General features: G+C 57.5%; 1 protein-coding gene across 2 annotated transcripts in view; it reads left to right on the top strand.

Annotated features, from left to right (window-relative positions):
- The window catches only part of SCUBE1 (signal peptide, CUB domain and EGF like domain containing 1), a 128,618-nt gene that overhangs the window by 29,170 nt on the left and 79,081 nt on the right, over window positions 1-20,367 (top strand). For both annotated transcript variants that reach the window (XM_061418784.1, XM_061418785.1), the window contains exon 4: window positions 18,522-18,656. In XM_061418784.1, coding sequence (XP_061274768.1) covers window positions 18,522-18,656 — 135 coding nt within the window. The remainder of the gene's footprint in view (window positions 1-18,521; window positions 18,657-20,367) is intronic.

Here is a 20,367-nt window from a genome sequence, read left to right as displayed (position 1 = left end):
TCCGGATCATTGGGGGTTTGATAGCCCCCCACCCCACTGTGAGTTTGGGACTCTGTGAAATCCTAGCATCTGCCAACCCAGGCTGGTGGGTGGCCTGCTAAAGGGGATGAGGGCAGCCAATGCTCTGGAGAGCTCCCCAAAATCTGTACTGCCTCCCAGGCAGGTCCTTGCTACCTATGCCAGAGCCTTCTGTCACCCTTGAGCTTCTTTGGGACATTGTGTTCCCCATGTGACTTCACAGAGCCCTGTGATCACTGAACCCTTTCACGTGGCTCCTGTCACCTTCACAGCAGCACCCGTTTTATCTGCTCCCAAGGCCCCTCGGGTCAGGGCACTGCCAGCCTCCTCTCCTCACCTCTCATCCTCACCCACCCGTGCCCTCTGGCCCCACCGGCCTTACACCCACCATCCTTCCATCCCTCCTGTTCAGCGCTGCTCCCTGTGACCCCTGTCCCTGCATCTCCCTTCTTTCCAAAGCCTTCTGTGACCACGTTGTACACACCTCTGCTTGGCTCTGTGCTGGAGTTTTGTCTTCTTCCCCTGTAGGCAGAAGCTCTCTTGTTTATCTCTCCTTCTTCCTCCTCAGAATCGAGTGCTATGTCTGGCAAATCATAGGCATATAATAAATATTTATAGAATGAACAAATAAATGAGTTTGAAGAAGTGCCTTGTATCCTACGTCCTCAGGCTCAGCAAACGTCCATGCTGGGCACATGGTGGAGATCCAGGAGAATTAGATGGAGCGCGTGTCATGGGACCCCCAGATTCACGAGAAACCCAGAAATGTTCACGGCTCAAAGCACAGGTGACATAAGGCTCCATCCAATATTCATCCATTCATTCATTCATTTATTCAAAAAAATGTTCAGAAGTCCTGCTGTGTGCCAGCGCCAGCTTTAAATGTTGAAGGTACACTGAGTGGTGAACGAAGCAGCAAGCGCAGGGGGGAGACAGTGCGCAAGGAAGCACGGAACTCAGTGAAGTGGGTTCAGTCAGGCCACCTGCAGTGAAAAATAATAACACAAATGTGATAGGGCCGCAGCCACAAAGTCAAAAGACGCCTGCTCCTTGGAAGAAAGGTTGTGACAAACCTGAACAGTGTATAAAAAGCAGAGACATCACTTTGCTGATAAAGGTCCCTATAGTCAAAGCTATGGCTTTTCTGGTAGCCATGTACCAGTGTGAGAGTTGGACCATAAAGAAGGCTGAATGGCCAAGAATTGATGCTTTTGAGCTGTGGTGTTGGAGAAGACTCTTGAGAGTCCTTTGGATGGCAAGGAGATCAAACCAGTCCATCCTAAAGGAAATCAACCCTGAATGTTCATTGGAAGGACTGATGCTGAAGCTGAAGCTCCAGTACTTTGACCACTTGATGCGAAGAATTAACTCAGTGGAAAACACCCTGATGCTGGGAAAGATTCAAGACGGTAGGAGAAGGGGACGACAGAGGATGAGATGATTGGATGGCATCACCAACTCGATAGACGTGAGTTTGAACAGCCTCTGGGAGTTGGTGATGGATAGGGAGGCCTGGCGTGCTGCAGTCTGTGAGGTTGCAAAGAGTCGGACATGACTGAACCACTGAACTGAACTGAGAGCTTCTAGATGGCATCAAAATGGAGAGCTCTTAAGTCGTTCATCTCAGAACATCTCCTGAGTGCCTGCCCTGTGCTGCGTCCTGGGCTGGGAGCTTCCAGATTGCAGATGAATGACGTATTCCCAGCCCTGGAGGAACATTGGGAATCAGTCTGCATAGTTTTGAATCCTGGATCCATCACTCAACTTTGTGACCCTGAGCAGGTAACTTCATTTCTCGGGGCCTCGTATCCTCATCTGTTTGGTGGGGCTAATAGCAGCGCTTATTTGACAGGGATGATGCAGAGACCAGATGAGATAAGCTTTGCAGAGCATGTGCCTGGCAGTCAACAAGGGCTGACAGATGTGAATTACTTAATTAGCACTTATTCCTAGTGTGCAGTCTGGATACTTTTTAAAGAGAATGGATGTCTTTTCTGAGCTAGTGAAGATGGAGAAATGAGCCTCCTGCCTGAGCTGGGTGTGAGGTCCTTTGGTGGGGACTGCCCCACGTGTTCCACACAGTGCTCCTGCCCAGTGAGCCACGGCCCACCACCCTCCCCGGCCAGACCCTGCCCCTTCCTCCTGCACCGATTCTTGGCTCGTCCACTGACATGGGCCGCGTGGCACCAGGGCTGTCGTCCCAGCTCTACCTCAATACTCACCTTGTGACCTTGGACGCACGTCACCTCTTTCTCAGTCTCGGTTTTGTGGTCTCCAAAATGAACATGATGCCTGTCTGGCAGGATCAGATGTACACTGGGTGACACCAGAGGCCACCAGGCAGAGGGAGCAGAGGAGGAGAGGAGCTCTGCAGGGCCCAGCGGGGCCCGGGAGCCCAGCTGCACGTGTGGGAGGAAGGCACCGTGGGCGCCCAGATGCTCCGCGGTGGTGCGGCGGTCACGGCTCTTCCCTGCGCCGGGCTGTTCCCCGGCAGGATGAAAGGGCCTCGCCTCGGCCCTTTTGAAGGCGCCCCCTCTCATCCTGGAGGACAGCTGGAGACAATGTGTTGCTCCCTGAACCCCTAACGAAGGCTCGACTCGCCTCTGTTTATTTGTCTTTATACTTCAACAGCGCAAATGCATTTCTTGCTGGGGAAAAAAAAATGCTGACCATTTTAATGTGAAACTAAACAGTTTCAGACAGTCAAATACTTATTCCATAAACACCAATATTTTTCAAGGTAAACTGTGGAGGTTTCTTTTGTCCTATTTCTGCCCTCCCTCCCCGCTGGTCCCTGTTCTTGGCCCACATTCATGTGGTCTGAACACACTTGGTTGGAGGGAGTCACTGTCGGAGGACAAGCTGGATTCAGACTCACTTCTCTTCCAAGCTTTTTACAACTGTTAATCTGATGGGAATTCTTTGGCCTGAGGAAAAGAAACAGAGTGGACTCAGTGTGCATCTTTATAAATGGGCGTCCTTCTTTCCCCAAATCATTACAGAACCAGGGAACTTCTGCAGTGGGCAGGGAGGTGGGGTGATGGAGACCCAGGTGTGTTTTGGGGGTGGAGTGGCCTTCTCCAGCCTCAGGCCTGCAGCCAGCTCAGGACTGGGGGCTGGAGGGAAGGCTGGGCAGAGCCTCGGGTGTGTCTTATAGAAGGGGGCCAGACGAGTGCTGGGGGGCATGGCAGTGGGCCAGGAATCAGGCTCTTTGGGCCATGGACTTACAGGGGGACCTCGGGAAACTCCTTCCCTCTCTGTGCCTCAGTTTCCCCATCACATGTGAGGTAAGGGGTGGGATTCAACCAATGGTTTTCAGATTCTGTGGTGTTGTGTGTCCAGCAGCAGAACTCTTTATTTCCAGCAGAATCCCACGGTGGGCACACAGCTTTGGCTGAAATGGGAGGCAAGACTGGCAGGGATGAGAGCCCCACTCTCTGGGGAGCTCAGCCCCACAGGGCCCTGTTTGGAACCCCTCGGCCTGGCTGCTGTGTCAGAGTCCTTCTCCCTCTGTCAGCTCATGATGGGACGTCTTAGTGGCATAGAGTGTCCCCAGGGATGGTAGCCAAGCCCCTCCTCCCTTCCAGATTCAGTCCCCATCTACCTCTCTCTCCTTGTTTCTCAGAGCTGTAATCTCCAGCACGTCAAATAACTTCCGTTTTCCTAAATGCACCCCCCTTTCCTGCTCTGGAGTACCCTACACCTACTGTTCCTTCTACTCGGATCACCCTTCCCCGTGCTCTTCGTTAATTCTTTGTGACCCCTACTTGTCACACGTCAGCTTGGGCATCATCCCCTCTGGAAAGCTTTCCCTGAGTTGCACACCATTCCCCTGGGTGCCTGTAGCCTTCCAGGCTGCCCTCTGCCTCAGCGCTGAGCTCCTAGGCTTGTCCCTAGACCTCGGGGTGGGTCTCTCCTGCCTCAGGAGATCCTGAAGGGCCAGGCTCCAAAGTGCCTTAGGTCTGTGTTCCCAGGCCCAGCGCAGACCCATCTGTGTGATGGAGGGATGGGTGGGTGGCCGGGGAAGGAAGCAGAAAGTTTGATGCTGACTGCCCAGGAGAGCATGGTCTGACAGTGATACATACACAAGCCTGGCCCAGGAGCCGGGCTCAGGGCTCTCAAACCTTCTGAGAACTGGGAGAGGGCAGGGGGTGTCTCCTAGCAGCCCACGTGAGTGGGGCCCCTGCGGCCGGCTGAGCGTGGAGCTCCCCTGTCCCGTCCTGTCTCCAGGCCCAGCTCCTGGTCTCTGCTCTAGAGGAGCCGAGAGCAAGGACCTGGGAACAGACGCGTCACCCTTGGCCCAAGCTCCCTTCCCAGCAGGGGTTTGCAGCCAGCTCTTTAGGCTCACTCTTCTTATCCCGAAAAGAGGGGTGACAGTGTTCCTGGGAGGGGGCTGTAGGCATGGAGCGAGGTGGGCATTGTGGCGTCAGGAGGCCCCTCGGCCTCTCCTTCTTGCTCTCCCTTGGGTGGCACCTTCAGGTCAGAGACCACAGCACAATACAGGGTGGCCCTTCCTGTTGGTAGGACGTGGCTGAAATCTGTTGTCGGTCGCCCTGTGCTGGCTTTGAATAGGGCTCAGTGTGGTGACCTGGGGAAGAAGTCCTGCTCTGTCCCAGGGTGGAGAAGGCCGAGCCCATAAACAGCAAAGAAAAACAGCCAGTTGCCGAGGACAGGACAGACAAGCAGACACGTCCCTTCGTCTTTCTTGTTTGCAGTCCATGTGCCAAGGTCTTGGTCAGAATTCAGAGAAGTAAACAGAAAATAAGTGTCTTGTGAAAGCTCTTTAAAAATACTTTACCACCAAAACATATACCCCAGACCAGAACTGAACTGTGTGCCTAAAAATGGGAGTTATCAGCAAGTAAGGGAGTCCCAAAGTCTGCGACCCCGCGCTTCCTCTGCCAATAAGCTTGCTTACTCTGGAGCAGTCCGTGCCGCGGCGGTGATGGGGGCCACCCTGGACGTGGGCTGGGCCGGGCTGCGTCTAGACACGTGCTGCAGCAACCATCCTTTCCCAGCACTGACAGACCGTTTATCGTGGCCTTTGGCCAGCCCCGTGCCTCGCCTGCCCCCGCACCCCTCCCTGCGCACCCCTCCCTGGCACCCGCCTCACCCCAGCCACATGCAGCTGGAAATAGACTAGCCAGCAGAGAGGGCTGGTGCCCAGCTGGCACTCCTTGTCTGTGGGAAGCAGGTGGCCCTGGCAGCCACCCAGCTGCTTGGTCTGGGGTCTCTAGCGACCCCTCAGGTGATACCTTAGTGGTGGGAGAGGGTCCCACGGCCCCTTGCCCCGCCCTGGCTCATATGCTGGCCACCAAGGGGTCACATGCCAGTAGTTGTTGGGAGGGGCCTTGGCGGAGGCCCTGTGGAATGGGATCCTCCTGGGGCCCTTCTTCCCATTGGAGGAGTCTGGGGTCTTCAGCCTGGCAGTTGGCTCCTTGTGCTCAGGGCTCTGCCTGCCACTCCAGCCTTGCCTTCTCACCCTACAAATGAGAAGCCTGTCCCCACCCTCTGTGCTCCTCCCGCCTTGGAGGACGCCCCCTCTTGGCTGCCCTAAGCGCTCCAGTTCATCCTTGAGCACCTCTTCCCTGGCCTTCCTGGCAGCGTGACTCAGTCCCCACCCTGCCCAAGACACAGTGCTCCTCAAGCAGAGTAGAAAAGGTCTGTTTACTTACCCATCTTCCACACGTGGAGTAATTATACAGAAACACTCCAAGAAATTGGTAGACAAGACAGAAGATAATTCCCCCATTAGCTTGCCACCCCAACAGGTCAACAGCTTTCAGGTCCTAATGTTCTTGTCTGAGGTCATGTGTGTGCAGAACTGACCGTATATGGTTAGGATCGTGCACTGATGTTTGTATGCCGCTGCCAGCCCCAGATCCTATCAGAACTTTTGTCGCTGTTGATGTGTGATCACGTAGCCAAGATGTGGGGCTGGAATCTGAGTCCAGGATGTGGGGGGCGTGACTGAGAGCTGCTGCTAGGGTGGCCATCTGGTTGGGAGAAATGGTTTGTAACCTCTAGTCAGCAGCTGGCCCAAGTGCCCCCACCTACCAGTCAGGAGATCCAGAGATGAGTTAGATGCAACTCCCACCCTCGGGGAGCTCTAGGCTCTGTGCAGTAACACTCACAGCTTGGTGTCCTTGATGTCATTAACATTGGCCCAAAGCACTGGCGGGGAGGGAGCCATCTCCCGGTGCCAAGTGGGGACAGGGATGGGGCGAGGGGAGGAGGAAAGGGCAGGTGCAAAGCCTGGAGCTGAAGAGGCTCAGCCAGAAAGGAGTGCAGACTCAGGGAGAGTAGACAGAGGTGTGTAAAATGGCGGCCTGGCTCAGTCAGAAAGGAACGTGGGCTCAGGGAGAGGAGTAGACAGAGGCATGTGAAATGGCGGCCTAGCTCACTCAGAAAGGAGCGCAGGCTCAGAAGGAATAGACAGAGGCGTGGGAAATGGCGGCCTAGCTCAGTCAGAAAGGAGTGCGGGCTCAGGAGGAGTAGACAGAGGCGTGGGAAATGGCGGCCTGTCAGCAGAGGCACACACCATTGCTCCCCGAGCCTGAGACATGGAGACCCAGCCCGGCAGACGCAGGCCTGGCGGGAGACTTCCTCCGTCTGCACCTCGGGCACCTCAGACGCCAGCCTGGCTCCTCGCCCCCTCCTTCGACAGCCACCAGGGCCCTACCTACTGCTCCAGCCTCACCAAACATATGCACATGGGTGTGCACTCGTGCACACACTCACACACACAGACACACACGGCAGGCATCCCATCCCCACACACAGCTCTCCCTGAGCCGGTCCTTGTGCAGTTTAGACAGAGGCTCCGCAGCCCCCGAGTTTGGCCTCCCAACCCCCGGTCTTACCTGGTCTCACCCCTTCTCCCACCCTGGTCGGGCAGCTCCCTGGGGGCAGGCCTTGAGGACATGCTCACTCCCTGTTCCCTGCCTGTTCAATGAATGAACGAGCACAAAAACGTGTGCCATCACAGCTCTCTGGGGAGACAGGGCGTTAGAAAGATGACTTCAGATGGAATGGCGGTTCTTGCAGACGTGCTCTCGGGTGGGAAGCCAGGAAACTGTGTACAGAGTAACGGGTCCAGCAGCCAGGATGCGAAGGTTTGTGCCAGAATCCCGCGTCTGGGGATTCATCTGCAGAGAAGTCCCTCACAGCCGCCCAGACGTGTCCCTCCCAGGGGAGTTTGCTAAGAGTGGAAGAGAGACAGCACTCTGAGGCGAGGGCAGGGGGTCCTTGCAGCCTGGACAGCGGCAGTGAGAAGGGCAGCCAGGACTGAGCCCCAGCCTGCCCAAGGCGCTGACTCAGCTCTCAGTGAAGCAGGGCCAAAGGGTCATGCTCTCAAGGGCGAGAGGGCGAAAGAGTGATTCGTTACCACTAGCTGAAACTCAGCACATGAAAAAATAAAATAGATGCTCGTGATAGGAGTTGTGGCTAGAGTATGAATTTGTTGATCTTTTCTCCGCCGCTGTTTTTCAAAATTCCTTATGCATTCACATTTTTGAATAATGAAAGTTTTATTGGACAAGTGATAGGGACCCACGCTAAGCTCTTGAGGGCGGTTACGCTGTGAAAAAGTCATGCCACAGCCTGGCCTGGAACGGGAGAGGGGCAGCCTTGGGGAGACACGGCGGTCCTTGCCATGCTCAGCTAGGCTCAGTGCTGCCTTTTCCACGAAGCTCCCCCGTGCCCATGTCAGCCCTCTGCCTCTGCCCGCTTCTTTCTTGAGTGTATCAGCTCTCCTGGCACAGACTCATTCCTCAGTCCCACTGTGTCTGCATGACCCACCCAGGGCCTGGCAGTGAGGGATTGCTGAGCGCCGGAAGGAAGCGGCCAGTTCACTGCCAGCCCGGTGAAGGAGCCGTCACAGGCTGGGGTGGGGGCCCGCGAGGGAGCCCCCACTCACAGAGAAGAGGTCCCAGGGCCGACCGGGGGAGGGAGCTGTTGGGAAAAAGGAAGGAAACGGGCCACTGGGGAGCACCCACAGCAGCCGGATAAGGCCCAGATTTAACTCAGCAGAAGCTTGAGGAAAACATTGAATTTAATTGGGAAGATTTGATGCTTGAAGTTCCGGAATTCCAGGCAGTAGCAATGGTGGGAAATTTACGCTGGGAGCAAGGCATTTGACCTGGCCAGAGTCAGGTGTGATGGACTGACCAGAAGGCCCGTGTGCACCGGGGCAGTCCGGGGAGCTCCTGGGCTTGCCTTGCCTCTGTGGAGTCTTTCCCAAGGCAGTGGGGCTCCCCCTGCCCCCCACCCAAGCCCGCAGGGGTAATCACAGCCAGCTGGGCCTGCTTTATTTCTGAGGATATTCATTAAGAATCTTGTCAAAAGCATTTCCCCTTCTTTTCTTAGAGCGTCTTGCTTTGGTTCCAGGGTTTGTTCTGTTAGTTGGTTTTTCTCCCTTCCCTCTTTCCAGTCCTCCATTCTCATCCCCATCAAAATGGATCGTTCAGAGCTCCAGTGCCTCTCACAGATGTCTGTCCAGGATCACGTTCACAGCTGCCCTGGCAGAGGCCTGAGGGCGGGGGACGAAGGCATCCAGTTCCCGTCCTGGGCCCGTCACCCACACGTCGGTGACCGAGGGCAGGCCGTGCGCTCTGCTTGCAGCTCCTGTTACAACACTCTGCTCCTGCCCCGGGCCGAGGCCAGCTGGGACGCTGTAATGGGAGTGCTGACGCGGAGCAGGGGCTCAGGGAACGGGAGTTCCCTTCCGTCTCCTGCAGCTTTCTCTCTTGCCCTTGCTGGAGAGATTAAAGGAAGAGCTGGTCTGGCCGCAGTTGGCATAGACCAAGGGCAATGATGAAGTGTCATTCAAGGGGACAGCCCACTGTCTTCAAGCCCCTACCTCCTCCACCCGCTTCCCCAAGCACCACTCAGAATGGGTTTTCTGCAGCTGAAGACTTTGGTCCTCACGCGAGTGAAAGCACCACAAAGCAGGAAGCGGGCTTCCCCCGCTTACCAAACGTCCCACGTGGCTCTGTTCGTTCGTCATGCACCAGAGCCCACAGGCTGGCAGCGTTTGAGGGTATCTACTTCTCTCCATCCTCATCTCCCCACCAGCTGCCCACAGGCAGAGCTGTGCTCACCCACTCAGTGGGGTTAACTGCTGGGCAAGGCTGTGCCAGGCAGATAAGCGAACCTAGGTCTTCTCCAGCCAGCTCTCACTCTGCCCCCCTGCAAACCCACCGGCCAGCACTCAATCCAGTCCCTGATCCAGCGCTGCCACCCGGGGCAGCCCCTCCAGGGCCACTCGGCCCATCCCTGACGGGGCAGGCCCGCAGCCAGGGCCTCCAGGCCAGAGCTGCCTGCCCCAGCCAGTTCTCAGTCCGTACTCGGTCCACAAACAGGTGCTGCTTAAAACCCCGAGACGCAGCCACACGCAAGATGTCCCTGTCCCCAAGCACTCTGCATCTCCGAGGAGACGGAGAAGTGAACACAAGGCAGACGCCAGTGACGAGGCGCTGAATGGCTCCCAGGTGTTTGGGCTGAAGCAACTGTGGGTGGCACTGCCATTTGCTGAGATTCAGAAGGCTGCGGGAGGGGCCTGGGCTTTGCTTTGTTCTCTTCTGCTTTCGTTGTGGAGGTGGAGATAGTTCACTGTGGGCCATGTTAGGCTTGTTAGGTTTGTCCTGCCTGTTGGACATTCAAGTCCAACTGATTGCAAGTGCTGATCTCTGAGTCTAGAGGATGGTGGAGCAGACAGCCCTAGAGGTTTGGGCAGTGTTAGCCAGTAGCTGGCTGGAAAAGCCATGGGACAGGGTGACAGCTCCTAGGAATGGAGCCCAAGAGGAGCCTAGGTTTCTGGACATGGCCCCCACAGGTGCACTCACCTCCCGGGGCCCACTTTTTTAAAGGAGGGACTGTCTACGGAGTTGGAGAAAGTGTTTGCCAACCATGTATCTGACAAGGGTCTACTATTTAGGATATATAAGAACTCTTACAACTCAACAGTAAAAAGACAGCCCAATTTAAAAGTGGGCCAGGGGGCTTCCCTGGTGTTTTGGTGGTAAAGAAGTCGCTGTCAGTGCAGGAGATATGGCTTTGATCCCTGCTCCAGGAAGATCCCACATGTCGCGGAGCAACGAAGCCCGTGCACCACAACTATTGAGCCTGAGCTCTAAAGCCCGGGAGCTGCAAGTCCTGAAGCCCACGTGCCCTGGAGCCCAAGCTCTGCAACAACGGAACCCCCCTCAATGAGAAGACCACGAACTGCAACTAGAGATAACCCCCACTTACCACAACTAGGGGAAAAGCCCACACAGCAGTGACGACCCAGAGCAGTCCAAAATAAATAAATAAAAATTTAAAACCTCAATTCAGAAGCAGGCCAAGGATTTGAATAGCCATCTCTGCACTGTTAAGCAGCTGGTAGTCGCGGTCCCCCGAGAAGAGTGACCCAGGTGGTGAGCAGGCCGGAACCTGTATCAGGAGGGAGCAATTCCGGAAGCTGAGGCCGCTCTGCTCGGAGAACAGGAGGCCGAGGCAAGACTGAGCGCTCCCTTTGGATGAGGCTCGTGGTCGGTTTCCCAGCTCAGGAGGGACTTTGCCATCCCCCAGAGGGTGTCCACCCTGTGAGCCCCTGCAGCACTTGCGCCGGCTTTGTCCAACAGAAGTGAAGACGGATCGGTGCCCTGTGTGTGCTGGCACTGTGCCGAGTGCCCATGGATGTTTGTATTTAATTTTTGGCTGGGCTGCGTCTCCACTGCTGCTCCCAGGCTCTCTCTAGTCGTGGCGAGTGGGGGCTCATCGTCGTCGTGGCGCACGGACTTCTCACTGTGGTGGCGTCTCTTTGTCTCTGAGCGCAGGCTGGAGGTGCGCGGGCTTCAGTCATTGTGGCACTCAGACTTAGTTGCCTCGAGGTGTGTGGGATCTTCCCCGACCAGGGATTGAAGTCCCGACCACCGAGTCCCCTGCACTGGCAGGCAGGTTCTAAATCACTGGGCCACCGAGGAAGCCCTGTGCTAGGGGTTTTACCACCATTATTTTCTTAATTCCCCCAAACAGCCTCAAGTACTATTATCTCTGACTTTTAGAGAAGGAAACCAGGGCCCCAGATGGTTAAGCACAGTGCCAAGGTCACATACCAAGACCTTACTGAATCCTGTACCCCAGATGCCATGACTTGCAGGGCAGGAACCAGGACCCATAGGTAGTGGTCTCAGGGAGACACATGTTTATAGACTACGTGTTTATAAGACACGTGATTGTAAGGTGGAGCGGTCAGCAGTTGGAGTTAGGCAGCAAACTCCTTAGATGTTCTGTGCTGCTCAGCCATCACTGAGAGATCGCAGACAAGAGGGAGGGCCCAGCCTCGGCAGAGCTCTGTCCCGCCCTGGCTGGCTCCTTGGGTCTGGGTGTGAGCGTGCTGGTCTGGAAAGCTGACCCCACCAGTCATCGCCCAGTGCTGAGCTTGGACTCTGGCCTAGCCCGAGGGCCTCGGTGTCAGAACAGGGCTACAACGGGAGACCCTGTGTCTTCTGCACACAACCAACCTGCTGGAAAGCCAGGAGCCCCAGAGAGGGCCCCAGCTGATGCCCCAGACCAGGAGGTAGATGATTCCCGGGAGACTCCAGTCACACCTCCTGCCTGCTATGCCAGCACTTCTGACAGCTCGGGGAGTATCCTGGATCTGGCAGAATCCAGGCCCCAGAGCTGCTCTAAGACTCATGTGTATTTTACCCGAAATCTAATCCATCTGGTTCTCATTTATTTACACTTAACTCATCAAATGCAATTTTGCAAGAGCCGCTCGATAGCCAAGAGGCCTTTCTGCCTAAGCCTCCCTTCTGAAAGGAGCCGGAGGAGGGCTGGGGCCTCGGTCTTCCGGGACTAAGAGGGAGTTCTCAGGGTTGGAGGCTGAGTTTGGTTTCTGAGACGGGCCAATGCCGCTGCCTCGGTTCCCGGACCCTTGTTGGGAGCTGGGATGGCGGAGCCGGGCACAGTGCCGGACACACAGTAGGCTCTTGGCAGCCGGCAGAACATGGGTGGGGTTCAGGCAGAACACAGAGTCTCTGTTTCAAATTGTGAAGCGTTCATGGGAAACACAAAGCAACCAAAGCTGGATCCAGAAGTAATTTCTCGTTATAAATAACTGCAAACCTGGATTCTTGGTCCAAAGTAGGACAAACAGTCAACTATTAATAAAAACAAACACCAGCACCTTGGGCCAGAGAGCAGACCTCATGGGCAAACCACAGCCCCGCCTGCGGAGGCCTTTCAGAAGCACGTCGACCTGTAGCCCCTTGGTGTCAGCTCTGGAAGCCTTCCTGCTGGAAAGCAGCCGTGTCCGTCACTGCACGTGGGCCGGTGGAGTGGGCCCGTCAGCCACTGGTGGGGGTGCGGGCAGCCTTTTCCGCGTGAGTGGTGGGCACACTGAACAGAAATGGGGAGAAGTCACAGCTATGGTTGGTCTCTCCCGACCGCAGCACCCAAAGCTGTGCTCATGCAGGGCACTGCAGAGGGGGGCGGGGGCACCTGACCCCAGAGACCTTGCTTGGACTCCATCTTTGGTGCTTGGCTTCCCTGGTGGCTCAGACGGTAAAGCGTCTGCCTGCAATGCGGGAGACCCGGGTTCAAACCCTGGGTTGGGAAGATCCCCTGGAGAAGGAAATGGCAACCCACTCCAGTACTCTTGCCTGGAAAAGTCCTCGGGTAGGTTACAGTCCATGGGGTCACAAGGAGTCCGACACAAGTGAGCAACTTCACTTCACTATGGTGCTCAGGGTGCTATGTGCTGCTCTCACCAGAGTCCTCACTGAGGCCACTGGGATTGAGGAGGAGGAGGCTAGAGAGGCCGGGCCATCTGGGGCTGGGTTTGTGGAGCCCTGATGGAATCTTCTGTGGGGGGAGGCGGAGACCCAAGGGGAGGCTGTGCCCCGGGAGGGGAGGCGGGACAGACGGGCAGGGCGATGAGGAGAGCCACCAGCCTCAGGGACTGCTGAGTGTCGGGTGCACGGAGGCAGGGGTTTCTTGGGCTGGGCTGGCTGGGTCAGGGCAGGCAGAGCCGGAGCCTGACCCCTGCTTGGCCTCCTTGGGGCCCTAGTCCCCCTCCCTCCCTCCCTCCCACCTTCCATCGTCAATGCACACCAGGCTCAGAGCCTCCGGCTGGGGAGCAGCCCCCAAGGCACGCAGGCTGTGTATATGTTTTACCCCAGACTACGCTGGGACCATCTGTTTCAGAGGGTGTCTTCTCCCAACCACACCAGCCGAGGCCCCCAGGGCAGGGACTCTCCCTTCCCAGCACCCTTGCCTGCCACCCCAACCCTGAGCCAGAAGATGGGGCACTCCAGCAGTCCTGGAGGCTCAGCTGAAGATGTGTGTGTGTTACAGGAGGGAGCACATTCTCCTGGTGGGGGGGGGGGTGGGGAGTTGCTGCAGGCTGGTACCTTCCAGAGGGAGACCTGGCTGGTCCAGGCAGCCCACGATGAGCTCTGTGCCAGACCTTCACAGTGCTGGAGCCCTCGGGGTCCTTTCTGCACTCTGCCGTTTAGATCTTCTGTTGCCAATTAAAAGGGTTTCCCGAGAGGAGCCTCCTAGCGTCTGCCCCGGAGCCCACGGGGCCTCCTCTCTGCTTTGGAGCCAAGGCCCTGTGCCGAGGAGCTCCCTGCCTTCTGGGAACATTCAGCCATGGTCATAAATAATGATGAAGGACCACGGGCTGCCAGCAGGGTTCAGAGGCGGAGGGCACCCCCATCCCCCTGGGAGCCCGCTCGGGGATCATGGGTCGTGGGCGGGAAGCAGGCTTGCTCCGGGCCTTCACCACATACACATAGGCCCAGCCTCCACCCGAGGCTTGGTGGTTGGTTGGTGACACTCTGGCTTGTCAGTCTTCCCCGGGGACTGTCCCCTCTGCCAGAAGGACTGGTGGAAATAGGGGCCAGGAGGACCCAGGCAGGGCCGGGTTGGTGAGAGCCCTGGTGGAATCTTCTCGAGGAGGGATGTGCAGCCCCTGGGAGCCTCCAGAATCCTCTCTCGCCCAGGTGGTCCCAGACCCTCCCCACCTGTGCCCTGCACCTTCCACAGCTCCTCTCCTCGTCTTCCAGCCTCAGTCACAGACCCCCCCACCCTCGGCTCCCATCACCTCCTCCACGGAGCCTCTGCCTCCATGCTCAGGTCTCACACACCGGCCGCCCGGTGAGCAGGGGCTTGACCAGGGGCATTCATTCTGGGGCCCCTGGCAGCTCACGGGGCGCGGGGCATGCAGCAGGGACGCAGTGTTTGCAGGAGAAGTGTTTCCAGTGGATTTCAAGGGCGAGGGCTTCTGTCTGGACAAAGAGGGCGAAGGCGTCCCGGGAAGAGGTGCACATGTGCCTGTGAAGGCGTGTGTGATTGACAGAGAGTTAGGGGGGCTGAAGAGGAGTGCCGCCTGTGGCCAGCCCAGAAGGAATCCAGACAGTGTCCTGCTCCGGGGCACTGACCGTCTATGGCAGAGCTCCCCTTCACTGCGCTGCGCAAGCACACGTGTGCCCCTCCGTGTGTCCACTCCTGAGCACCAGCCAGCCCGACCCTCTGCTGGGGGCAAGGACGTGCAGGAGGCTCAGGTCTGTTGTCAGCCCAGAGCAGAGACAGGACGGCCAAGCCCAAGGGAGAAAGTTGGAAACAAATCGGCTTGGCTGGGAGCCAGGGGCCGGCAGATTCCGCCCAGGACTAGGAAGACTTCGGGGAGCAGGGGGCTTCTGCCCTGGGTTTTGGAGGCATGAGCATGTCGGGTTGGGGAGGACTGTAGCCTAAGCACCCAGGGACCTGACGGTTGCCGCCATGACCGGGCAAGAAGTGTCCTCACTCGGAGAGGCTGAGTCATGGGAGAGTAAGGAAGGGCTTTGGATCCAGACCCACAGGGCTTCCTGTCCTCTTTCCACCTGTTTTATAGCACTGGGCAAGTCTCTTCCCTTCTCAGCTTCTCGTTTGAGAATTGGCGTGCTAAGAATAATGCTCTCTGTGTGGATATGTTGTGCAGATATGTTAAGATAGTGCCTGGGCCCTGGGACCTGGCCAGCCATGAGGGCTATCATTTATGATAAAAAGGCTCCCGGCGCCTTGCAGTCAGCATGGATGCTCATGTAGGGGCAGGGGCTCCCGCAGAGGGGCCCCTCCGTGCATGGAGCCGCCTGGAGAGCAGGAAGAGGGCTACGCGAGTCTCAGGCGCTCCAGAAGGGCTTCCTGGAGGACACAGTCTGAGTTCCTCCCGTGGACGAGATCTCAGCACCTCACACGGGCCACAGGCCAGGGACAGAACTCAGGTTGTCCGACTCCCAGGTGTGGGTGCTCTCCTTGCCTTGGGGCCCCTCTTACAATGGAATATGCCGTGTCATTGGGAGCCAAGGAGCAGTGTGTAGTGGGCTCACCCCCATCAGGAGGGCCCAGGAGCTAATATTTCCCATGGTGCTCTGGTGGGCCTGGTCAGGGTCTCCAGGGGACCCCAGTCTGTCCTAGGCCAGTGGGCAGGCATCTCAAGGACCAGCCGCCCCCGCTGGTCACTATGAGACCTCACTGGGGGTTGCGTCTGTAGACCTGCAGACACAGGGGTGTGAGGGGTATGAGGTGGGCCTAAGACCCTTAATCCAGTCGCTAGAGAAGCTGGTGATGGCCCCTGACTCCCCAAAGGGATTCTGAGGCCGTGATTACTTGCCCAAGTTGGGGGAGGCCTGTGCTAGGGCCACAGTGGAGAAAGAGCGCCAAGGGGCCAGTCCCCTCTTCACTCCTGCTTAATCTTGGCGCTTTATCATTTGGGAGTGGGGAGAAGAAATGTTTACATGGCTTCACATTTGTTTCAAATTATTCATCAGTGTTGGAGAGTCATTGTTCCCTGCTAGTGTAAACAGCCCCGTCCCAAGGCCCAGCCACCCTGCCAGCCCGCCGCGGCTCTGTAGCTGTGTGACATCAGCACCCTGGGTTCCCAGCTTCCAGTGCGGCGAGGAGGTGTGCCAGGCCCAGCGGGCGGCCCCAGGGCGTTCACTGACGATGGGGTGAGCACAGTGTCTCCACACCATGAATTCCACATTTGAGAGCTATCTTTTGTTTTACCAGTTGAACCTTTTCTAGGGCTGGGGAAGCTGAGGTACAAAGACTCTTCAAGAACCTCGAAGAATGTGACTTGAAGAAGGTCTGGCCTGAGTCCCAGGAGCAGCTCCCAGGATTCAAACATCACTGTTATGTGTGCGCCGGACTGCAGGCATCGGAGCCCCCGGCGGGTGTTAACTGGGACGGTTCAGGGCAGCCTCGGCGGGCCGGGACTCTGCTCAATTACTCCTGCAGGCTGGCTCGGCTTTGCGTTGGTAGCTGGAGGGGTTCATGGACATGTTCAAGGTGACACCCAGCTTGCATTCACTTCAAGAGCAGCTGGGGTTCTTCATCTCCTGAATCCGAACATGCTTGCTGGCGTGACCAGCTTCGCAGTGGGCCCCAGGGCACATGCTCAGGAGCTGGACAGCAGGCCTGAGTCCTGCCTTTGCTCCAGGCAGCTGTGTGACTTTGTCCAAACTACTTCAGCTGTCTTCGCCTCAGTGTCCTCATCTGTAAAATGGAGTCAGTAACACAACCTATTGCTCAGGGTTGCTGCAAGGATCAGGTGCTTAACACTCGATGACCACTCGGGGGAGGTTAGCTTTGTGTTCTTAGTAGGAGGAGGAGCAGGGCCCAGAGCTGTTCACGGTCTAGTGTGGGCGGGGGCGGACTGCTGGGAGGTGGAGGGGAGGTGCCCCCAGCCAAGGTGACCCTGACACTGGGCCTTTAGGGAGCCATCAGTAAGACTTGTTGAGTGGAGAAAGGGCTTCAGAAAAATCCCTCTCCACCCCTCCCAGCTTCCCCTGGGACCCCCTCTCAGCCTCCTCTCAGCAAGAGCTGCCTCTACCGTTTCAGCTGTAACTGTTGGTGGCTTTTAGAGTTCAGAGCCCTGCCTCCCTCCTGGCGACCACACAGCCAACATTTGAGCTCACAGGAGAGTAATGACCTGCCTGGCCGTCGGCCTCAAAGGCTGCCGCGTGGGCTCGTGGGTGGTGAAGTGGTCTGCTGTCCCCGAGCCTAAGTAGGACCCAGCTGACAGAGTGCCAGCGCTGAGCCCTCCCCGGTTCAGGGCAGGTCAGTCTGCCTGATGCTTTACCTGTTCACATCCTTTTGGTTCCAGTTCTGAAAGATGGCTGTGTTGAAAAGAACTGTTTAAAAAGTTCAGTGCCAAAGTGAGTGTGTGTGTGAGTGTGTGTGTGTGAGTGTGTGAGTGTGTGTGTGTGTGTGTGAGTGGGTGTGTGTGAGTGTGTGAGTGTGTGTGTGTGAGTGTGTGAGTGTGTGTGTGTGTGTGTGAGTGTGTGTGTGTGTGAGTGTGTGCGTGTGTGCGCGCGCGCGTGTGCACAGGCCTGTGTATTAGGGGTTGTGGGCTTGGCTCGAAGCAGCCAGTAGCTCACGTTGCCTTTGTGGTTTCGTATATTTGCCTATTAAAATGACAATACAGACATGGCACATTAAGGTTTAAGAAGCCCTTCTTTCATTAAACAAACTGACAGTGGAGGGGGTTATGACTTCGGTAATTGAAACATGCTGTTCTGTTCAAGACCAGAGCTCCATAAAGACTCTTTTCAGCCAATAGCACCCTTTGTGCCAGCAGCCTCTGGGCAAAAATGAGTGTCTGCCCCGAGGTCTGTCTCTCCCAGAGAGTGGGAAAGACCGCTTGGCAGCCTTCCGTGGCAGTCTTGGCAGCCAGAGGTCAGGGCCTTTGAAAAACCTCCCCTTCTCTGGGCTTTTGAAATCAATTTGCGAGGCAGAAAGCAGGCTGCCCTGGCCTCCAGCCTCTCCCTCGCGGCAAGGTCTGTGCTGCCGGTTGTAAATCTGAGGTGTGACTGAAGAAAGGGGACAGTGGGGTTTGGTTGGCCAGGCCCTTCACGTCAGGGGGAGACGGTGCAGGCTGCAGGTCTTCAGAGAGAGGGAGGGCCAGGCGCCGTTACTGAGAGCCAGGTTTGAATCCTGCCTCTGTGGGAGCTTGGACAAGTCACTCGGCCTCTGTCCCTCCGTTTCCTCATCTGTAAAATAGGCCAGTACCTAGATCTGCTGTGCAGGGTTTCTGTGAGAGTTAAGGGAGTTAAAGCAGGTTAGGTGCTTGGAGTAGTGCTGGGCACACAGGAAAGCCAGGGTCACTGTAAGCGTCCGCCTCTGTGGGGTAAGTGCACGCAGTACTGCTGTAGGGAGCGCCAGGGTCACTGCAAGCGTCCGCCTCTGTGGGGTAAGTGCACGCAGTACTGCTGTAGGGAGCGCCAGGGTCACTGTAAGCGTCCGCCTCTGTGGGGTAAGTGCACGCAGTACTGCTGTAGGGAAGCGCCAGGGTCACTGCAAGCGTCCGCCTCTGTGGGGTAAGTGCACGCAGTACTGCTGTAGGGAGCGCCGCGGGTTCCTCTGTAGCGGCGCTCTGCGGTGGGGGAGCTGACGGCCTCCACGGCCTTCCCGCTGACCGCGCCTCCCTTCCGGCCCCAGGTGTGACCTCTCCTCCCCTTCTCTCGCCGCAGATGTGGACGAGTGTCAGGACAACAACGGCGGCTGCCAGCAGATCTGCGTCAACGCCATGGGCAGCTACGAGTGTCAGTGCCACAGCGGCTTTTTCCTCAGCGACAACCAGCACACCTGCATCCACCGCTCCAGCGGTGAGTCCTGCCCGAGCCGACCGGCCACGGCCCTGCCCGCGGGATCGGGCGGCCCCGGAGCCGCCTCACCGGCCACGGCCCTGCCCGCGGGATCGGGCGGCCCCTGGAGCCGCCTCACTGAGTCTCCATTCTGGGGCCTCGCGCTCAGGGCAGGGAGCTCTGGGGGTGGCCGGGAGGGCCGTTTTGTGCCTCTGGTGTTGGGTCTGCAGTTTCCTCACAGTTCGCTCCCGCCCTCCGGTCCTGCGGCAGGGCTGCTGGTGTCCCTGGTGCTTTGTGTGGAGGGGGCTTGGGGCCACCGATGGGCAGATGCCACCAGAGAAGCCACTTTGTCCGTTCTGGGCTGGGGGCTGGCGGTGGGCCGGGTGAGGGTGGCCGTTCTCTCTGGTTCCCTTCCCCCAGTGGGGGCTCGAGGTCTGACCAGGCCGAGCTGCTGGTTTCTTGATCTCTTGCACGTTCACTGGGTCACCAGTCAACAGGGGGTCCTTGTGGCCAGGAGCCAGCTGCCCTCTGTAGACCAGGTGGGATGGGGGTGCCGGCCTGGGGGCCGGTACAGAGGGACAGGGAAGACTCCAGCCAACTGGAGAGCCTGGGGAGCCTGGAGACAGCCCCAGCCAAGCCCAGAAGGTGCAGGGCGGTGGTGGCCATTTGGGGCCCAAAGCAGCAGGGCTGTGAAATGAGACAAGTGGTCAGAAGCCAGGACCCAGATGCTCAGAGGAGAGGGGCTTCCAGGCGGAGGGAGCAGCATCTTGGAAGCCGTGGAGGCGCGTCTTCCTTAAAATAATGGCGAGATCCAGCCATCTCGAGGCAGGCCGTGCACTCCTGCGGCCTGGCTGCTCTGAGCAGTCAAGGGAATAGACACCAGAGGAGGAGCAGACAGCACCCCATGGCCCCAGCCTCAGCCCCTACCCCATCACTGACCCAAGACACGGAGGAGGTGCTGGAGGGAAATCCTGCAAGGGCCTCGCCTCCAGTCTGCGACACCAGCGGGAGGCCAGCGAGTGGTCCACACTGAAAGGCAGGGAGTGAAAAGGGCAGGTGCTGCTCTTCGGGTTGGGCCGACCGGGGCTGAAGCCCGCTTTGCCACTCCCTCGCCCTTCAGGCGGCTCTGCTGCTCTGAACCTCAGCTTCCTCATCTGCAAAATGGGGCAGCGGTGTTGACCCGGCAGGGTCTTTGGGGGCTGGCTCCAGATCCTAGGAGTAAAGTGCTAGTGTGCACTAAAGCTAACAGAGGCGGTGAGGTGAGACTCCGCGGCCCTGGCTGTGATTTTTTATTTGAAAACAATTCCTGAGGTAGAAAAGAAAAAACCATTTTTAAGAAGTACAAAACCCAGGGTAATTATGCAGAACTGCGTTACTGGACTCCTCGGAATTCTCAGTGTTTTAGGCAGTTTCCTCAAAAACAAGGTGGCTGATAAGCCTGCGCCGTGTCCCCAGAGGACAGACGGGCCGAGTGAGTGCCGCCGTCCCGGGCGCCTGCTTCAGGCGTAGGGGCCCGACGTCCACGTGGAGGACCTCCCAGCTGTGGGGCTGTGGGGTCAAGCTGCCCAAAATGAGGACCCCGACCCCAAATCGAGTTTCATAAAAAGCAGATTTATGAGGAAGAGTGAGCGTCAGTGGCGGGGGACAGTGAGGCCTGCTTTCATCAGGGAGCGGGGTTTACAGGGCGGCTAGCCCCTCCTCAGCAGGGCTGTGTGTGCTCTGCTCCTTTGAA

Source organism: Bos javanicus, chromosome 5 (genome assembly GCF_032452875.1).
Source record: "Bos javanicus breed banteng chromosome 5, ARS-OSU_banteng_1.0, whole genome shotgun sequence".
NCBI classification, from domain to species: Eukaryota; Metazoa; Chordata; class Mammalia; order Artiodactyla; family Bovidae; genus Bos; species Bos javanicus.
Note: the sequence above shows the minus strand (reverse complement) of the source record. Positions and strands in the feature narration are given on the sequence as shown.